General features: G+C 35.3%; 1 protein-coding gene across 2 annotated transcripts in view; it reads right to left on the reverse strand.

Moving 5' to 3' along the window:
* The window catches only part of LRRK2 (leucine rich repeat kinase 2), a 125,719-nt gene that overhangs the window by 27,100 nt on the left and 79,070 nt on the right, over positions 1-19,549 (reverse strand). For both annotated transcript variants that reach the window (XM_019736305.2, XM_074325834.1), the window contains exons 33-41: positions 19,046-19,134; positions 13,412-13,599; positions 12,399-12,553; positions 11,170-11,316; positions 10,839-11,030; positions 9,979-10,125; positions 8,967-9,067; positions 5,938-6,128; positions 714-874 (exon numbers count right to left, since the gene is read on the reverse strand). In XM_019736305.2, the coding sequence (XP_019591864.2) occupies positions 714-874; positions 5,938-6,128; positions 8,967-9,067; positions 9,979-10,125; positions 10,839-11,030; positions 11,170-11,316; positions 12,399-12,553; positions 13,412-13,599; positions 19,046-19,134 (1,371 nt within the window). The remainder of the gene's footprint in view (positions 1-713; positions 875-5,937; positions 6,129-8,966; positions 9,068-9,978; positions 10,126-10,838; positions 11,031-11,169; positions 11,317-12,398; positions 12,554-13,411; positions 13,600-19,045; positions 19,135-19,549) is intronic.

Below are 19,549 nucleotides of genomic sequence, written 5' to 3' on the forward strand. Positions count from 1 at the left end.
AGTACAACCAAGAACTCCAGGCCCAAAGCCCCACTGAGGAATTTATACTACTTCATATTTAATAAAGTTAATAATGGTGCATAGAACATAATTACTCAGTAGGGTCAGGGCCAGCATCCTGTACTCAATCTAACATGTTTACATTTGTGGCATGAAACGTATACATATTCACACTGAGTGTGAAAAATAAAGGTCTTCGTAAGCATCAAGTCAGTTTGGGTCCAATTTTGCCACCAAACCAGTTTTAAAACAAACAAACAAACAAACAAAACCATTGGGTTTTCAAAGTTACTTGGGTTTCAGAGTTATGAAAAAGGGTTTGTAAACCTGGATTTGGTTTGCCTCATTTGTAGGTAAATGTCAGTGTCAACAGTACCTAAATTAAAACTGCTGCTGATCCTTTTTACCACCTCTGGAGTATGTAAATGTTTTCAAAATCCAACTTTTTAAGATACGACTTGACAACAAACATTCTTTCTTTTTAACTTTTTTTTTCCCCATGAAAAAATCATATCCGTTGATTTTTTTTTTCCCCTACAGAATACAAAGATCAAAATCACAATGTGCTGGTCACAGTTAGTCACCTAGTAAATATCCTATCACAATGTGACAGACTACAGTGTTTTCCTGATTCTCCTGAACTCACACCTGAAGATGAAGACACCGGTTACCCGTCTTGAAGAGGGAATTGTGAAGTTAACCTGATCACCCACCTGGTGTGCCCTCTGATGTTTTTATCCCCATTCTACAACAGTACTGAGCAATCCCGTAGTCAGCAATCTTTGCAATGATGGCAGCATTAGGATACAGGGTGAAAAGCAGCACGTTGTGGGGCTTCAGGTCACGGTATATAATCATAGCCGAGTGAAGGTATCTGCCAGAAAATGCACAGGCAACCTTACTAAAATGTGATGACATTATTACTATAAATTTTGTCATAATTTTATTAAATATGTATACCCACTATGCAAAATACTACAAATTCTTTGCTAAGTTTGACCCTCAAAGTTAAGAGATACTGTAGAAGGAAATCAAAACATACAAGTCCAATATTACAAAGTAAGTTCATGCTTTTAAAAAGAACACAAACAAAATCAAAACAGGTCAATCCCGATAAGTGAATGATTTGAACTTCAGGCACAACCACTTCAAACAAAGTACCAGTTTTTGGAGGCTTTTCTTTTCATTACCTTAATAATTCCTTAAAAGAATTCTGAATTCCCTTAATGATCATATGAATATTTTCACTAGTTTAAAATGTAAATATGTTAAATAAGAGTTGATAGGATTTTGTTGTAACTCCCATTTGATAGTTTTGATTTTCTTTAAACCATATACAAGTTTATCTCAGCTTGTTAAACTCTATTCTATTTCTCCTTTGATATTTATTTTTTCTGACTAAAATGCTTCCTAATCTTTTGGAAAATATTTTTTTTTACTTTTTCAATAATAACAAGTCAAAATAAAAGACAATACTGTTCCCTTTTGAAGATGTAATTTACTTTAAACACAATTCTATTATAAACTAAGGTTGACAACGTTTTGAACTGAGCATTGGAATGAGTAAAACATTGTCTTAGGAAAGGTGATGTTGGGTGATGTTAAAGTCCTTTTTGAGAGTGAGTCATTCAATCGTATGCAACTAGAGTTGGATACTGACGGTAAAGATTGAAAACTAGTTACTACAAAAAACAAAATAAGATTTTAATCTCAACCAGGCCTTGTCAATTCTGGAAACAAGGCCAGAGAGCTACCACTGTGCTCCAACTGTGCTCCAACTACTAAAGTAACTCTACCATTGCCTTTCCATAAACATCCACTAATTTCAGATTCCCCCCAACTTTGTCTTCCCTGTCCCATGATGTCAAATTTGCTATAGCGTTCCATGTGACCTCATAGGGATATCGTGATCTACTGCAAGGACAATCTTTCACAGAACTTAATACAAGTACAGTTCAGTCCTTTGTTTGTTTGTGGCTTTTGGTTTGGGTTCACATTGTATCAGTAAATATTTACTCCATTACCTGGTAACCAATCACTGCCACGGATTAGGAGCAGAGTAGCAGCAATATCCTGAACTTTACATTGCATGATGGCCTAACGTGTATGCATCATTTAATTGCATCAATTAATGCAGGAGAAGATTCTTTCTCTCCCTGAATATAACTAGGACATTTGACATTGGGCCTATTCATTTCAGTGCACATATTTTTGGCTGAAAAATAAGATAAATATACTAATGAAGTTGACCTTAACAGTAAGTTAAGAAAAATTTACTAAGGGCTTACTGAAAGGCCATTCGTTACTCTTGCCCGGCTAAAGAGAAAGCTGGGAGATTAAGAAGTAAAAAGGTAAAGCCAAGTCATACATAAAGCACCAAAATGCTTCATATTGCACACCTCTTTCAGAATATTTACAGAATACAGACTCTTTCAGAAAACTTCACAAAAGGTAAAAAAAAAAAAGTAAAACAATGTGAAATAATGCCCGTGGGAGAGAAAGATTACCTGGGTTAGTTAAAATGTTCAATTACAGAATTTAATCTTAAGAAGCACAGTTTAAATAACTCAATAGCAAAATAGCTTTTAAAATATTAACAAGTGCAGATTTTGCCTTACTGAAAATAATTCAGCCATCATTTATGTATTATGTGACAGTGGGCATTATCAAATATTTTAGTTTAAAAACTTATATAAAAAGAGTTAGTCACTCTTTAATCATGATTATCGTCAGTGTATCTTGAGGGTTTGGTCACAATATAGAAGGAGAAACAGGTGCTCAAATAGGGTTGCAGAAACGTGGTGTATACCAAGTGCTATAGGGAAGCCAGAGGGCGGAAAGCACAGAGATAAAGATAGCAAAGAAGACTCTCCCACTAGACCGCAAATTCTCAACCTTGATAAATAAGAACGATATAATCCCTACCTTTCCCTCTTCAGCACCTAACACAAAGTTCTGCGTAGAGTGGTCTCAAGAAACATGTTATACAGAGGTTAACTCTTCATGGTGTGGTTAAGCTTCATTGTGGAGAAGGTATGCAAGCCAATTCTAGAGGAAAATGAGCTCTCTAGGCAGACAAATTTGTGGAACGAGGAATAACAAATGCAAAGATAGACATGGATGTCAATGAAAAGTCAAGATCTTCAGCTGAGTTTGGGCCATGGAGTGGAAGGAGGCTACAGAAGCAGGCAAGAGGCATACATAAAGACTTTTGATGCTACACCGAGGCATTTGGATGTACTTTGCAGATAACTTGGAACTATCAGGAAATTTCAGGCATAATTAGATTTTGTTTTAGAAGAAATATTCTGATAATTCCCTGGAGGTAATGGACCAAGGCAGCAGTATTGGCATTAAAAAGATAAAGTAAGGTAGTCAAAAACCTGGCAGACAAATGGATACTTACTTACTTTTGGGGGAGGGGATTGGACTGGATGTAACCACAAGGATCTTCACTGGCAAGTAGGAGATATAAAAGACAGACTAGATTGATGGTCGGAGGAAGGAGCAGAGAAAGTAAATTCAATTTTTAATATATTGAAACATATAAACATATGGGAAACATATATAACTTCATACGTAGTTGAGAATGATGATAAAGAGCTCAAAGGAGCAGACTGAATAAAAGATGCAAGCTAATAGCTGAAGGAAAGACTATGGAAGAGAGAATATATGATGTGAAGAAAGTTCTTGTGTGTCACTTCTAAATACCTCCATCATGTAAGGGACTCCAAAGGAGTGCGATTTTATTGTCTCTTTCTACCACTGTAGTTATAGCTTGATGCTAAAACATATTTGGGAAGACAAACCTTAATGCTAATTTTTACTTAGTGCTGGTGGGAGATGGCTAGCTAGTGAAATCAACTACCCTCTTGGGCACAAAATACAGAAAGCTGTCTTGGCATTATGCTGAGAACAAATCAGGCAAATTATGGGAAAATACGCTGAGATTTTATTTACTTCATCAGAAACTGCTGGATTTGTTTTTTTAAAGTAAGGTCTCAGAGAACCAGAATAGGTTATTTTAGAGACGTGGTCTTTCAAACTATGGTGAATAAGAAATACCAATTCGATGGTCTATAAATGAGCACTTCGGGGATTATGTGGAAGAATGAGGGGAAAACTAGGATGTGTAGTTAGTTTAATTAAGGAAAGTCACTGAGCTCTGAAATAGAGGCGACATCGTTGCACTTTATCTGGATTAATTTAACACAAGGTTCCCCCTGGTGTTCAAAAGTAGATATTTCAACCCAAATCCAAATCTCTGTATTACATTTAATAATCTGTATGTTTTCCACAGGTTTCCAGACTCTTTCATGAAGGGCAATATACTTATTTTATGTACTTATTAGATTCTCTATACATTACTAAGAGTTATATCCTCCAGGTTTGGTTTGGTTTGTTTGTGAGCAGTGTTTGTTTTCTTTACTGCCCATTCCATTTACATTTCTGGATACTGTCCGAAAAGAATAGACACTGTATTTCAGAAGAGAAGGAAATTTGCATCCACTGTGTGACTACTATGCCCAGGTGCTGGTTTTCTCCATTCCCCTGTCTCCCTCTTTCCCTAATACCAACATATATTTACTGAGGGCTCACTGCTCTAGGTGCTGGGATGCAACGGTGAATGTGATAAAATGTCCCTACTACTGTATTGCTTAGATTCTAGTGACAAAGACAGACATTAAACAAAAATTCTTTATGTAAAAACATAAAGAATACCCGTCAGCAATAAGTGCTATAGGTACTAGGGAAACATGAGGTAGTCAGGGGCATCCTCTCTGAGAAGAGAACTGAATGAAATGAGTAATGAGCCAAGAGGAAATCTGCGGTCAGATGTTCCTGGCCGAGAGAAGAGCTGGTCTAAATCCTCTGGCATATTCAAGAAACCTCAGGGAGGAGAGTGGCTGAGCACAGTGGCCAGAAAGCGAGGTAGGAGAGGGTTGAAAAGTGGAGACAGACTTGACCCAACATCCATGGTAGAAAAATCATTCTGGGTGCTGTGTAAAGAATAGACTATATGGGGTAAAGGCGAAAGCAGGGAGGCCAGTTAGGCAAGGAGAAATGACAGCTGCTTGGACTCTGGTGGTAGGGAGAGAAGATGTACGAAGTAGCTGCATTAAGATATATTTGACAGCAGAGCTGAAAATATCTGCTAAAGGATTAGGTGTAGAATGTGAGAGAAAGGAAAGAATGAAGGATGAGTCTAAGATGAAATAACAGAGTGACTGGAGATGGGGAGCAATGCAGGAGAGGAAAGTCAAAAGATTAATTTGGGATGTGTTCAGTTATTACAAAAGTCCTCAAAACATTTTCCCATTAAGTATTAGTCACAGTTTAGAGACTATTAAAATAGAGAGAGAATCAGAGATATAAAATCCCGGTCGCTAAGTGTGTGGAGCAGATCGATCCCAGTCCTGTTTTCTCCAAAGCCCACGGCCTTTCCACTCTGTTGCACTGCCTATCCAGGGCTCTAGCTACTGTCTGGCTGCATGGTTGGGTGTGCCTCTGAGACACACTACAGTCGTACAGAGCAACCTGACTCAAATCACTCTAGTCCCCTTCAGAAATAAGACTCACCTTTCCTCATTAGAACTATCCATGCTAATTGACACTTTCCTTGATACACTGAAGCCTAACATTTACTTCTCTAGAGGAGGCAAGCTAAATACAAAGTTAAGACCATGGGCTCTGGAGCTGGACTCCTGAGTTCAAGATCGACTACTATGAGCTATGAGGTTCCACGTGACCTTCCTACTATTGTTTTTACCGAATTTTAAAGTTTAATCAGGGAAATGGTAGTTTTTCACCCAAGTTGTCTGTGAAATGTTACCAGGCACCATGTTATTGGGAAGTGCTATTCTCAGAGCCTGAGAATAAGTCTCCGTTAATCCTTGTCATACACTGACTAGGAAACCACACGACGTAATTCACTACCTCAAACCATCAGCCACATGTAGTGCGATCCTGTGCTGCAGGGTTCTCGTGAGACTGGCTTTGTCCTGCTGAAGCAGGCGATCCAGGGAGCCCTTGGAAGCCAGCTCCATCACCAACATTCGTGGACGAATCCCAGCTGCCAGCAAAGATATTAGGCTGGGGTGGTGGAGGTGGCAAAGCACCACCAGCTCCTGCAAAAGTCAAACACCATTTAAGAGCAATACAACATCGCCTCTGACCCAGTATCTCCTTCCTTCAGTGCATCAACACTTTAAACACAGCTTGCTCTGGGTGATTAAATTATAGCAAACTGTCCACTTCTTTGAGGTTTTTGTATATTTCCCACATATTCAGGAATAAACTGCTGGTTTTGAAGCTCTGTTTTGAATTAAAACTTTACGTTCTAGTTTTCCCTTTTCTCTGCTTTTATCAGAACACTTAATGCAGGGACAGGACACACATGTGGTCATGTTTAACAGGTCATGTCAATCTTAACTACTAAATCCTAATTAGCCACAGAATCCTTCTCAGCCCGGGATTCTGAGCAGCCACTATAAATCAACTGCAACTGCCATGTGGGCTATAACCTGCGTATCATCTCTGGTTTAAAAACTAGAAAAGTTTACTGAGGGAAATGTCTAAGGCCACAGACACATATGGCATCAACCTCTCCTGAAAATTCTCTACTGACTTCCCTTACTCTTAGATATAAACCCCATGTACTTATACAGCCTTCATGGCCTGACCTGATCTGGCCCCAGCCCACCTCTCACACCCAAATTTCTTTCTCTCTCCTTTCCATTCACCACCCCTCCGCTATCACCGGCGTTCATTCAAGCCCTGGCACAGGCCTGGCTCCTTCCTTCCAGCCACTGGGTCTCTACCCTTGCTGATCCTGCTTCCTGGAAATCTCTTCACCCTTCACAGAACTGAAGGCTTCTTGCCATTCAGATCTTAGCTTATATATATATGCTATCACTTCTTCAGAATGACCTACCTTGGACCACCCTTACTCAAGCCATCCCCAGCTATAATTTCTCCAATCCAAGAAATCAGAGATACCATTTTAGCTTGAACAGAGAGGTCTCTATTCTGAAGCAATCCTTCTTCTAGACCACATCATGTGAGACTTTACAGTCTCCTTTATAATGTTGTTTTTTAATTCCATCATACACTTTATTCAGCATATTCTACTTTACTCTGAAATTGTACTGCATAGCTTAGGTGATGTTAAATTGATTCAAGTTTTAAACAGTGATTTCTATAGGAGCTCTGCTTCTGAACAACCAGCTTCAAAGATGGGAAGTATCAGTGCCAACTGCATTTATCAGGAAACTGAAGTGTGGAGAAATCTGCTGGCTGAAGAAGAAAGGCTGAATACCCTGAGAGGGGATTTCCCAAGAACAAATGTTTCAGACTGCAATCGTATATCCTTAGCAGATAAAAATCTTTTTTTCTTCTATGTCTGATTAGCACAGTTGGTTGAAACTGATGAGCACAAATCAAATTAGCTCTGTTTTTTTTTCTTTCATAGACACAGAAAGAAGCTTAATCCAAATTTTCTATCCTAGAAAAGCCGCTCACTGAGAGAAAAACAAAAAGGTATAATGATCAGCCACAATTCATGACCACTGGCAGAATGGCCCTCAAAATGTAGTACCAAACACTGAAGATTTTTCTTTTCCTTTTTATTTTAAAGAAGTATATTATGTACATGCCACTGTTTCTATTTCTTCCAACATTTCTTTGATTCACCTAGCTGCCTATGCACTAATCAATTCTGTATACATTTTTAGTGTTCTGATTTCCAACAGGGTTCCCTGAGCACATTACCTAAAATTTGAAATACATGATATATTGAAGAGTAATGACCCAGGCTGAAAAATCAATTTATATATTTTAACAAATTGCCTACAGATTGAAAGAGATTGTGCCCAGATTTGGTTCACAGACTTGCTTCTATATACAAAGTGCTTATTAGCTTATTCCTAGAGCTATAGTGTGACTTTTGGTATTAATCAATATTACTCCAGGATATTTTGCACAGGTATGAAATTACTTTTATTATTCAGAGTAAATAATATATTCTAACTGTGTATTTTTTAAGTTTTACATAAGTTATTTAAATTCAGATTCAGGCACAAAGTTTTTGTTTGTTTTGTTTTGTTTGCTTAATAAATCCAGGGAAATTTTGTTTTTGTTTTTGTTTTTTTAATAAATCAAGGGAAAAAGAATGAATAGATTCAAACATATAATTGAGTTCTGGTATAAGATGTCACCATTCACACTGGATTTTACCTCTGCTCTCCCTTTGTCTCTCTTCCTCATTCCCACTACCAGGAAAGACTCAGAAAAAAGAAATAAATCTCCACCAGGATTAAAAACAAGAGAGGGTTACTGGAGTGACCACTCTTGGTTATGCATTCAACATCCATGCACCTTTCTTTCTTCTTAAGAGTACCCTGATTTTTGCTGAGATATCCAATCTTCATCCATGTAGCCCATGAACCACGGTGTTCGGAATGGACCCCAACCCCAGCCTCAGGGAAAAGTGGGAATATTCTAAGCAATACCGTCCTTATTACCATAGTAATTGGTTCAGTAACACAAGCCTAAGCCAATCAGCACACAGACTGCCCTGAACATAAGTGCTTGTTGAGAAAAGAACATGTGACTTAACTGAGGCCAAGAAAAGTTTTTAAATGGTCTACTGTATATGGATTTTGGTTCCTTTGAAATACAAGACCTCAAAAGAGGTACCTTCTTTTCTTCTGTAATTGTATTATATAGCTGTGAAGCCTAAAACAAGAGTTCTCAGAAAACTGTTTTTTCTTTGTTTTCAACAAGAGAAACGAAACAAAACATTTTTACTCCATGAAGAAAGGACTAAGTGGAATTTCATAATTAAACTCAAGTAAACTTTGGGGGCAATGTGGTCATCATTTTGCATTTTCACAAACATGCAAAACAAGAGTTCCAGGAGATTAACGATGTAAGATTTAATGTAATCATATTATTGGATTTCTTACTTGTCTTAACAGTCTAAGTGATGTATGTTTATTAAAAATCTTCACGGCCACTTCTTCTCCTTCATAGACTGCTCGATAAACTGATCCAAAACTGCCATCGCCTTTTGAAAAAAAATGTACAAAGCACATATGTTAATCTTTCCAAGCAGAAAAATGAAATAAATCATGTCTATTGTAATTATATCTGTTATATACTTAAAGATAAATCTGACCCACTTATTTCATTGAATCATGTCTCCTTAATGCTTCCTCTTCTTTCTTTTACTCCCTGAACTAAGATGCACCTAAAGATTTTGTCCCTAGTCTTCTTATCTTCCATTTAAGCACTCCCTACTCAATCAATCACCTCACCCATTCCTTAACTGCATCTATCCCTATATGTAGAGAATTTTCACATTTTTATTTACAGCCACACACTACCTCCTGAACTCTATCCTATATTTACAACTTTGTGTTGGAGATTTCCACTGGCATGCTCCTCCAAATCTCAATCACGTTCCATCAAAAGCCACATTCATTATCTTTTCCGCAAACTAGTTCTTATTCCAACTTCCATATATCTGATAAAAACAAAGCTCTTTTGAGGTCATTCTGGAGTCAAATTGAAAAAATTATCTTAACTCTTTGCCCCATGCCTAGCCCCAAAGCTAACTGGCCGTTCACGTTGTCTTTTTGAAATTGAAAAATGGCTGTGTTACTCAACTGAAAAGCTCTTTATCAGCCTCCCCCATCCCTGGCAATTAAAGTAAATGCAAGGACATATTTTATAAATATGAGTGCTTCCATGATATTTCCATCCTTATCTTTAACCTACTCAATAAGAGTGTGCACAAAGCAAATTCCAGATCGGTAACATGATATTGCTTTAAAATACATCATTCTGAAGGGGGAAAAAATGACAAATATATAAGGACACAAAAACCATGGTAATATAACTATATTTGAATATTTTATATATTATAAGGAAAAATTGCATGTTAATTTTCATTCCCAAACCAAGAAAAATAGTTACCTAAGAGAAACTCTGGAGCTTGTACAAATTTCAATTCATCACTATTCAGCATAATATTTCTAGGCAGGTCAGCCAAAATCAAGTCAGGAGCAATCTGAGAGATTGGAATGGTGAGCCTTGGCTGATCTGGGTTTACTAGGAGGTCTCCTGAGAAGTACATAAAACATTTTTTAAAAAACAAACTTTAAAGGATGTATATAAATTTGTGCTTTTGATTTTCTTTAGAAAATAATCACATATTTGTTATGAGTTCTAATTAATTTTTTAGATTTTCTTACCAATCCTGTTTTTATCTAGAAATTTTGACAAAGTTTAAAGGTTGAATTTGTATCTATCTATTGGAGTTTCAAAAACTCATTCCTAGACGCACTTGCTATAAAGTAGAATTTAGAACTGCTTCAGACTACCTGACATCTGACTAGGAAATTATTATTCTCTACTTTTAACACATTCATGGTGCACTTATTATATGGCTGGCATGTTGCTAAGTTATTTCCATATGTCATCTATTTTAATCCTTGTAACAATTCTATGAAGTACGTTTTCTTAGTATTCGCATTTCACAGATTAAGTTATGTTGCTCAGTGTGCTAGTACCCATGCTCTCAAATCAACATTGTTCTGAATCTAGAACATGAGATCTTACTGGTAATAAATATAATCCATTTTTCTGAACTGTCACTATAATTGAATGTAGTTTCCTCTAATTCATCCTTTATGGATAAGAATAATTTCTACAATTTATTACAAAATAAATAATTTATTGTAAAATTTAATATAGTTCAATAGTTTATTACAAAACCCACTTCACAAATATTGAAAGATCACTTAAAAGCATTTGTAAGTTGTATCAACACATACCTTCTTCTGCTTTCTTCATTAAGTCATCAAGTAAGATTTTTTGATGTTCTTCACCATCATTAAAGCTATATAATGCCCATTTCTTCAACAGAGTTTCTCCTTCACCACAAATATCAATCTCCAACAACCCAGGAAACCATTCTTCCATGAGAGAATCAATGTGGTCCACAACTTGGCCCAAAAGAATACAGCCTACATAATCCAAAGAAGAGCTCATCAACACCCTCTCTGAAATTTACTCTGTTGCAGAGCTGAAAAAGAGTAACTAGAAATTTAAGAAGTTTAGATTACTTTAGTGGTACAATTCAGAGTTTCAAATTAATTTCCTTACCTTTTCTACAAGAAGGAACTGTAATTTTTAAGAAACTCTCTGGGTGATTATCTAAGACTTCAGATCCTACCAGGCAATAAGCTTCAGGAGACCAATTTAAGTAGATGCCTTGTCGCCAATACATTCTGTTTGGACGAAGTGCTCGTTCTGAAAGAAGTTTAAATGGACCCAAGTGTATTCATTAATCATTAATTACTCCAAAAATTAAAGGGGGGAGGAAATCACTGCACACACCCCAAGTGATGGCAATAGAGATATATTAGGTTGGTGCAAAAGTAATTGCGGTTTAAAAGATTAAAAATAATTACAAAAACTGCAAAAGTATTGCACAAACCTAATATTCGTTTTGAAAGAAAGTATTGGAATAATTATTGATAATCCTCATCTATAGCTATTAAATATGATACTAAATATTTCATCATTAGTTTTGCAATAAAATAAACAAAATGCCCAGCACAAAATCTAAGATAGATTTCAAGTCAATAAGCTAAGATTAAACATATTAAACTACTTAGGTTTAATATGTTTAATCGATGAAGAAAGAGAATCATAAGTTCTCATAACTTTTAAAAAGAAGTTGGTAGTCATGCTAAAACCAAAACTTCCTGAATATTTTAATGCAGTGTAACTTCCTATATGTTGATTAATTGCAAGCAAGTTAAAGTTTATTTCAGAATACAGTAACACCTTTATAACGCTAATTTTTAAACAAAAAATATATATTTTTTCCCGTTGGAGCACTAAGAATTTTTTCTTGCATAATAAAAAGCTAGCATTATGAATACTCATTTTTATAAACCACTCAGGGACTGTGCAGCAGATAGAGCTATTACCGACCCCACTTTTAGTTTTCTTTGTTTGTGTGTGTGCTTAGGTGTATGTGTGTGTGTGTGTGTATGTGTAAACCAATGATTCCTAGTAATGCACCTTTTACAGGTGTTGCTTTTAGTGTGCTTTGGCTTGGAAAGCAAGATATTCATATGTATTTTAAATGTGTCTAAAATATGAACAAATGGGCCTTTAATGAGGATCTGAGGAATTTTCTTCTTGACAAATTGCATCAACTTATGTGAGTACATATGTCTTTATATTGTCCAATGTGAAGTTTATGAGATTATTTTCTGATTTTCAGCTGCCTTACAAAAAAGTAAATCCTGAGAAAAATGACATTAATTTTAATATGTTTTACCCCTAACTTCTCTAAATATTAAGCCTTCTTAAATACATACCTCTGCCTGAAAGCATGTAAGGTGAAATTTCAAGCAATCGATTGATTAATCTTGACCAAAATCCCATTGGAAAATAAGGCATTTCATATAGTCGAATGATAATCTCAGAGTTCTCACAATGGGGAAGCTCTATCACAGGCCTGTGGTCAGACAAACTAAAGGCAAAAGGATACCATCATTATACAGCTTCATAAAACACGCAAGCTGTATAACTTGAAATCGATGAATTGAAGATAAATATTCTAAGCTGTTGCATTTTTTATAATGTTCTTGTACTACATGCTCTTCCTATTTTAAAAGTTCAATGATGATTTAATCAATTCAAATCTATGTTCAGATGAAGAAGATGCATGAAATTGTTTTCACTAATCTTATTTATACTAATAAATAAGTTATTACAATTAGTTATGCACAGACAAGTATCAAAGGATTATATAAAACGTGAATATCTATTTTTAGAATTGGCTACTATCCATCAATCAATGCAATTTACACTTTTCAATGTCATAGTACATTATAATATTCTCCAGATGCTTATAAAGAAATAAGAAAAATTTCTATAATACAGGGTTAGAGCTTAGGCCTCCACTGTGTTGCCCCTCTCCTCTGAAAATTCAGTCATAAGTTCTTTTAAGACTCTGTTCAAAACTCACTATTTGCCCAAAACTTTCCTAATAACTCTCTCAGTACCATGTAAGAAGACACACACACACACACACACACACACACACACACACACAATAATCACCACCATTTATCTTTCTTAAATAATTTAAGCAATGGTATTTCAAATAGTAATTATATACATAAAATAAGTCATTTACTATATCTTTAAAATGCCAAACGTAGTATTTTCATTAAAAGTAAATGTTATACTTCAGAAGAACATTTACACAAGAAGCAAAAAAAATACTTAGTATATTTCTCGTAGATCGATGTTATTTTGACAATTAGAACGATAAACTAGATGGTGAGTTTCCATAGAGTAATTAAATTTTTCAGTTTTGGTTTACCTGCTTGGAACCAGCAAATATTCTTCTCCTATTGGCAAGGCAATCTGGAATTTTTCTAGGAGTTTAAAGTACTGTAGCATGTAGTTCTTTGGAAATCTCTTTTTCTTTGAAAGAAATTTTTCCACATCTCTACGTGAAATAATTCCTTTAGGATGTTTTGGACAGCCTTCCACTTTCACTGTCAAAATCTGAAAGATTTAATCTTATAAATAATCACTGGAATTTATTTTCTAAAAAGTTTTGAATTTAAAGCATTTTGTGTCACTTTGTTCAGTGAAAATAATCAGAATTTTAACATTATCAAGTATAACACAGGACCTAATTTCTCTAGCTAACAGCCACGTATCCTAGAAGCCTAGTAGGTCATCAACTTCCCTCAAAACAAAAAAATGTTATTAAATTAAGGCAGTGAATTCACATCAGAAATTATGAAAATCCTCTGAACCCAATAAACTTCAAGTGTTCCCCAACTCCAATCAACAGATCAAGCTAATACCCCACATCCTTATTATAGCTTCATTAATAGATTCCTAGGGAAATTATCTTCCAGACTGTGTTATCACTTCTGGTTTGCAATAGAAATATTATTTTACATTTATATAATAGTAGATGGCTTCCATCAATGGGAAGAGAGGCTATGTAGCACAGTTCAGTGATTCTCAACAAAGTAACTACTGAATTTTGTTGGATTCTACTCAGAGTTGAGATCAATAGGTCTGTGATGAGTCTTGAGAGTCTGCTTTTTTAACAACAAACCCAGATGATTCTAATGTGAAGACCATACTTTGAGCTTTGATCATCATCACAGCAGTTAAAAATATTTAAGTCAGAAGAACCCAGGTTCAAATCAGGCCCTAGTCTAGCTATGTGACCTTGGGAAAGGTACTTAATTCCTTTAAGCCACAGCTTCCTTCTATGTAAAATGAGATAATAAAAGTGACTGTCACTTAAATTGTCATCAGAATGCAGTAAGATATAACACGCATAAGGCATGCAAAGTACATATCACAATTTTTAGTATATAGCAAGTCCTAATATGTTAGCCATTACTATCTATATATTCCTATTCATTTTACTTAGACAAGTTAATTTTTAAAAGAGGTTTGTGCTTAATTTCTTTAGTGCATCTATAATGTTTAAGGGATATTTAAATAGGAACAAATGTTATTTACTTTATGTAGTTGCCTGAAATGCTGAATTCTAAAATTCTTAGGCCCAAGGACTTGTCTTATTTCTGTTTTCCTCTTTTGTACATATAATGGTTAGTGAATTAATAAATGCATGATTGACTGAACATAATGATAGCTAATAAAAACGTATTACGAGTTTTTAAATAATAAATACTATATTTGGGGGCTTCTATACGGTATACTTTATAGAAATCTCAGATCATTCTTAAAATTTAGATGGTAAAAAGAATTGTTTGTTTTAGTGATTTTAAGTTACTAACAACTTGTCTGACAATTCACTCTCTATCCCCAACCATATTATATATATATATGTATATATAAAATGACTCTGTACCACCTGACATAAGTATTTATATATTAGGATTTCCTCCCATTTGACTGTCAGCTCCATGAGTATAGGGACATTGTTTGGTCTACTGCTATAGTTCTAGCACCAGAACAATATCCAGAACATAGTATTTAATAAATAAGGTTGATTGAGAAAATGAAATTTGCTGCATTTTATGCTAGGGTTAGGCTTATAGGTACTGGAGTCAAACCATGTGATCTGAAATCCTAATAACTCTACCTCTTCCTAAATATGTAACTTTGGATACATTATTTAACCTCCCTGTCACTCAATTTCTTCATCTTCAAGATGGGGGTTAATATAGTATCATTTTAAAAAGTTTCTCTGAGAATTAGATAATCTTGGAAAAGCACATAGTAACCCCTCATATGTGAGCCATTATTATGTACATATTCCATTTTCCTTAGACCAATTGACTTTAAAACTGGTCTGTGCTTGATTTTTTAGTATATCTATATGCATATGTTACCATTCTTTGTGGCAGATTGTTTTCAAAGATGGATAGATCAATTCATTTCCTCCCTATACATGTGTGCTGCTCAATCCATCAAGAAAGGAGTTCATCTCCTTTCCCCTTGAATGTGCAATGGCCTTGTGGTTGCTTTGGTCACTAGAATGTAGCAGAAGTGGTAGAAGAAGAAAGGGAGTCAAATATATGGTGATGGAAGATTTGACTTTGGGTTGTGAACATGCAATGCAATATATAGATGAAGTATTATAAAAATGTGTATTTGAAATCTGTGTAATTTTACTAACCAATGTTACCCCAATAAGTTTAATTTAAAAAAAAGAATACTATAGGGCAACCGGGTAGCTCAGTTGGTTATAGCGCATTGCTCTTAACAACAAGGTTGCCGGTTCCATCCCCACATGGGCCACTGTGAGCTGCACCCTCCACAACTAGATTGAAACAACTACTTCACTTGGAGCTGATGGGTCCTGGAAAAACACACTTAAATAAATAAAAGTGAAACAAAAAAAAAAAGAATACAATATACATTGGTGAACAAATGAAAAAAGAAAGACGCGACACTGTACCAGTTCTGGGCCTGTACTGTAAGAGAAGTAGCCACATGAAAGGCACACGGAGGAGCACCAATACATCAAAAGGTGAGTGTAGCCTTCTTGGACATTCCAGCCAAGCTCAATGACCCATGCCAAAGCTTTGTGGAGCAGAACCCCATCAATGCACAGACTAGTGAGAAATAATAAACTTGACATTTGCTTAATAAGCTTCCAAATTTGGGGGTATCTTGTTAAATAGCCATAGAACACTGAAACAGTATCTTAATTTTACCACCTTTAAAAGACTTGCTAATATTCCTTCAGCCTAGTAACTTATAAGGCTAACGTATGCCCTTATGCCAGGAAAGAGAATTTTCCAAATTCCTCACAGATGGTATTATGAAGATTACTTTGCCATGGAAGCTCTTTAATATTCCACCTGATTAATTCAGTAAGTCCCGAATATATTTTTTCATACAGTTAAATGCGTTTTGCAAACTTCTCTGCGTGTGGATGAAAGTTTCTTTAATAAGTTGAATGACCTAACAGCTCAGAGAATATGGAAGGAGGGAAGGCTCATTACAGCTGTTGCACTAGGAAATTATTCCTTCCCTTGTTTTGATGATTCATTGAGGTGAATACTATTTATTTTTGCTGATGGACGGGTGTCTGACCAGTCATTTTTGTTTTCACTTGATTATTTATAGCTTTCATTCTCTTTAAACCTCAGTGAAAATGATATATTTCACTGTACTACCACAAATAAAAACGATACTATTTATTTTTTAAGTTAATAAGAAATTTAAATTACCATTTTACTGACCATTTAGATCTATCTTTCAAAATAACTTGAAGCTGTTCAAATTCTTGACTTAGTTTCCACATATATTAACATGTTTATACTAATGAGAAGAACTTCATTGAGTTTCAACTTAATTAATCCAAAAAATCTTCAGAGGTTTTATTGTGGTCAAGGTGGAAATTTGTTTTTGCTAAGAGACTGTGATTCTGATATGAACCACTTCCTTAATCCACTGAATAAGATATTCCCACTCCGATATTATCCACATTTTTGCAACTTTAAATGTTCCCAGTTTATATGGAAATGCACCACTTTTCGGCACAACTTTCGCCTTTTCTTGACTAGATAAAGTTTAGTTACTTTCTGAGAGTTATAGTGTGCCACCTAGGACAATAAAATATTCAGAATATATTTAAAATTCCCTTTGCTGTACAGAACATATCTACCTCACATATTTTTTGTTTAGGTGCATACTGGCACATTTTCCAAAAGTACATCTTTACAGTTTTGAAGACTTTATTTCTCATTTCCCAAATAATAAGACTTAATTACCAAATAAGTGAAATATGAAATTAGCTAACATTTACTTCTCAGTTACAGTGAACTAGGGAGGCAATGTAGAAGACAACATTGTTATTACCCTTATTTTAGAAGAGAAAAAAAAAAAAAGGCTTAAAACATTAAGAAATATCACAAAGTAAGTATTATAAGAGACCTGAATACAGGTCATGCTGGCTCTAGAACATGTGCCCCCACTTTACTGGTTCCATTATCATTTAGCAGATGAGTAAAATCACACTTTCCATGGCGTATGGCAGAAGGATGAAAAGTTACCTTAGAAGATCTACCAAAACAGTAAATAGCTACCCTATTACAATTAGTTGCCAATTAAAATGTTTCAATATGCTCTCAAGTTCTGTGGTGTAGGATAACCCTAAATAAGTTCCCTCTTCAAAATATCTTTCTTTTTTTCCTTAGACGGAATTTAGGAACTATCATTCAAGATTATTTGAGGGAATTTAATTACTACTGTGTTTCCCTGAAAATAAGACCTAGCCGGACAATCAGTTCTAATGCATCTTTTGGAGCAATAATTAATATAAGACCTGGTCTTATTTTACTGTAATATAAGACCGGGACTTATATAACATAATATAATATAACATAACATAACGTAGCATAACATAACATAACATAACATAACATAACATAACATAACATAACATAATATCGGGTCTTATATAATATAAGACCGAGTCTTATATTAATTTTTGCTCCAAAAGATGCATTAGAGCTGATTGCCTGGCTGGGTCTTATTTTTGGGGAAACATGGTATTATGGTTTAATTAGAAGAGAGACTTCTAATATAAAAAGACATAATCATTTTAGGGATTCAGGGAGCCACATGCAAAACTACAAATTATAGTCATACACCAAAGTAGTTGCAGTAAGTATACACGCTGGAGACTCAACTGCCATGATTTTGCATCCCCAGCAATATTTGGCAATATCTACGCACATTATTGCTTGTCATAACTGGGAAGATGCTACTAAAATCTACAGGGTAGAGGCCAAAGATGCTGCTATTATCCTATGATGACAACAAAGAATTTTCTGGCCCCAAGAATCAATAACACTGACATTGAGAAACCCTGAGCTAGTGTGTTTTTCTGCTTGAGTGGTTTTCGGTAGCAAACCTATAGAGATGGGTTATTATAATTAATTAAACTTATTGGTAATTGATTGTCATTGGAAGAAGAAATAATTTTCCCTACAAAATATAAATGAAGAAAAGATAGCTATTACTACTGCCATAAATGGTTTTTAAAATTGTAAGCATTTAGAGCTCAGACCATCCTCTCAAGAGTCAAAACTCCCCCCTCCATGCTATCTAGATAGTTTTCACAGGCTCACCAATCCAATTTTTTCATATGTATTTACCCCAGGAATTTTCATAAAGCTTTCTTTCATTCAATTGACTAAGTCAACAACCAAACCAAAAATATCATCAAGATCTACAAAAGCACCATGGAACAGAGTGGCACAAACATCTATCATTAAAGACATTAAAAACATTAAAGATATTAAAGTGAACTCTAAGATATCTTTCTTTCTTCCATGAAGCTCTTCTTTAAGCAGTCTTCTACATGAAATGTTCTACAGTTTTCTATATTCACAGCAGTTTCTATCCTAACTGAACACAAACTCAATCATGCTCAATACCCTGGGTGCCATTTGTTATTCTCGTCAACCATTACCCCCATGCGAACAAAATGTAAGACACCAACCTGTGCCATGATTTTACAAAGCCACTTGGGTTCCACAAAATATAAGTTGCTTAACTGCAGTGCTGGGTCTTGAAAATGAAGAAGGACCCCTGTAGTAAAAATCAAACAGTGACTCATAGAATCTAGAATATGCAAATATCTAGGGGCTTTAGAGAGAGAAAATCTAATCCAACCTTATCATTTTATGACGAGAAAACTTCAGCATAGCTAGTGGCAGGGCTGGGACTATAAACAGGGAATCCTGGTTCTCAAGCTCTGAAGTCCCAATATTATAAAGAAGTATCTGCCTCTCAGTAACTGCATCATCTCAAACAATCTTTGATTCTCAAAGTGCCCCGTTAGTACCATTCCAATAATAACCCTTTTTTATGGTATATAAACAACTTCCACACACCCTATGTTCATTTGATACTATGAAAGGATATGCTTTATGCTCAGGATTCCACAGCTACTGAGTAGTATCGTTCTAGACCCATATATTTTAACTCTTGCTCAGAGACTCTT

The sequence above is a fragment of the Rhinolophus sinicus genome, linkage group LG02 (assembly GCF_036562045.2).
Source record: "Rhinolophus sinicus isolate RSC01 linkage group LG02, ASM3656204v1, whole genome shotgun sequence".
Lineage (NCBI taxonomy): Eukaryota > Metazoa > Chordata > Mammalia > Chiroptera > Rhinolophidae > Rhinolophus > Rhinolophus sinicus.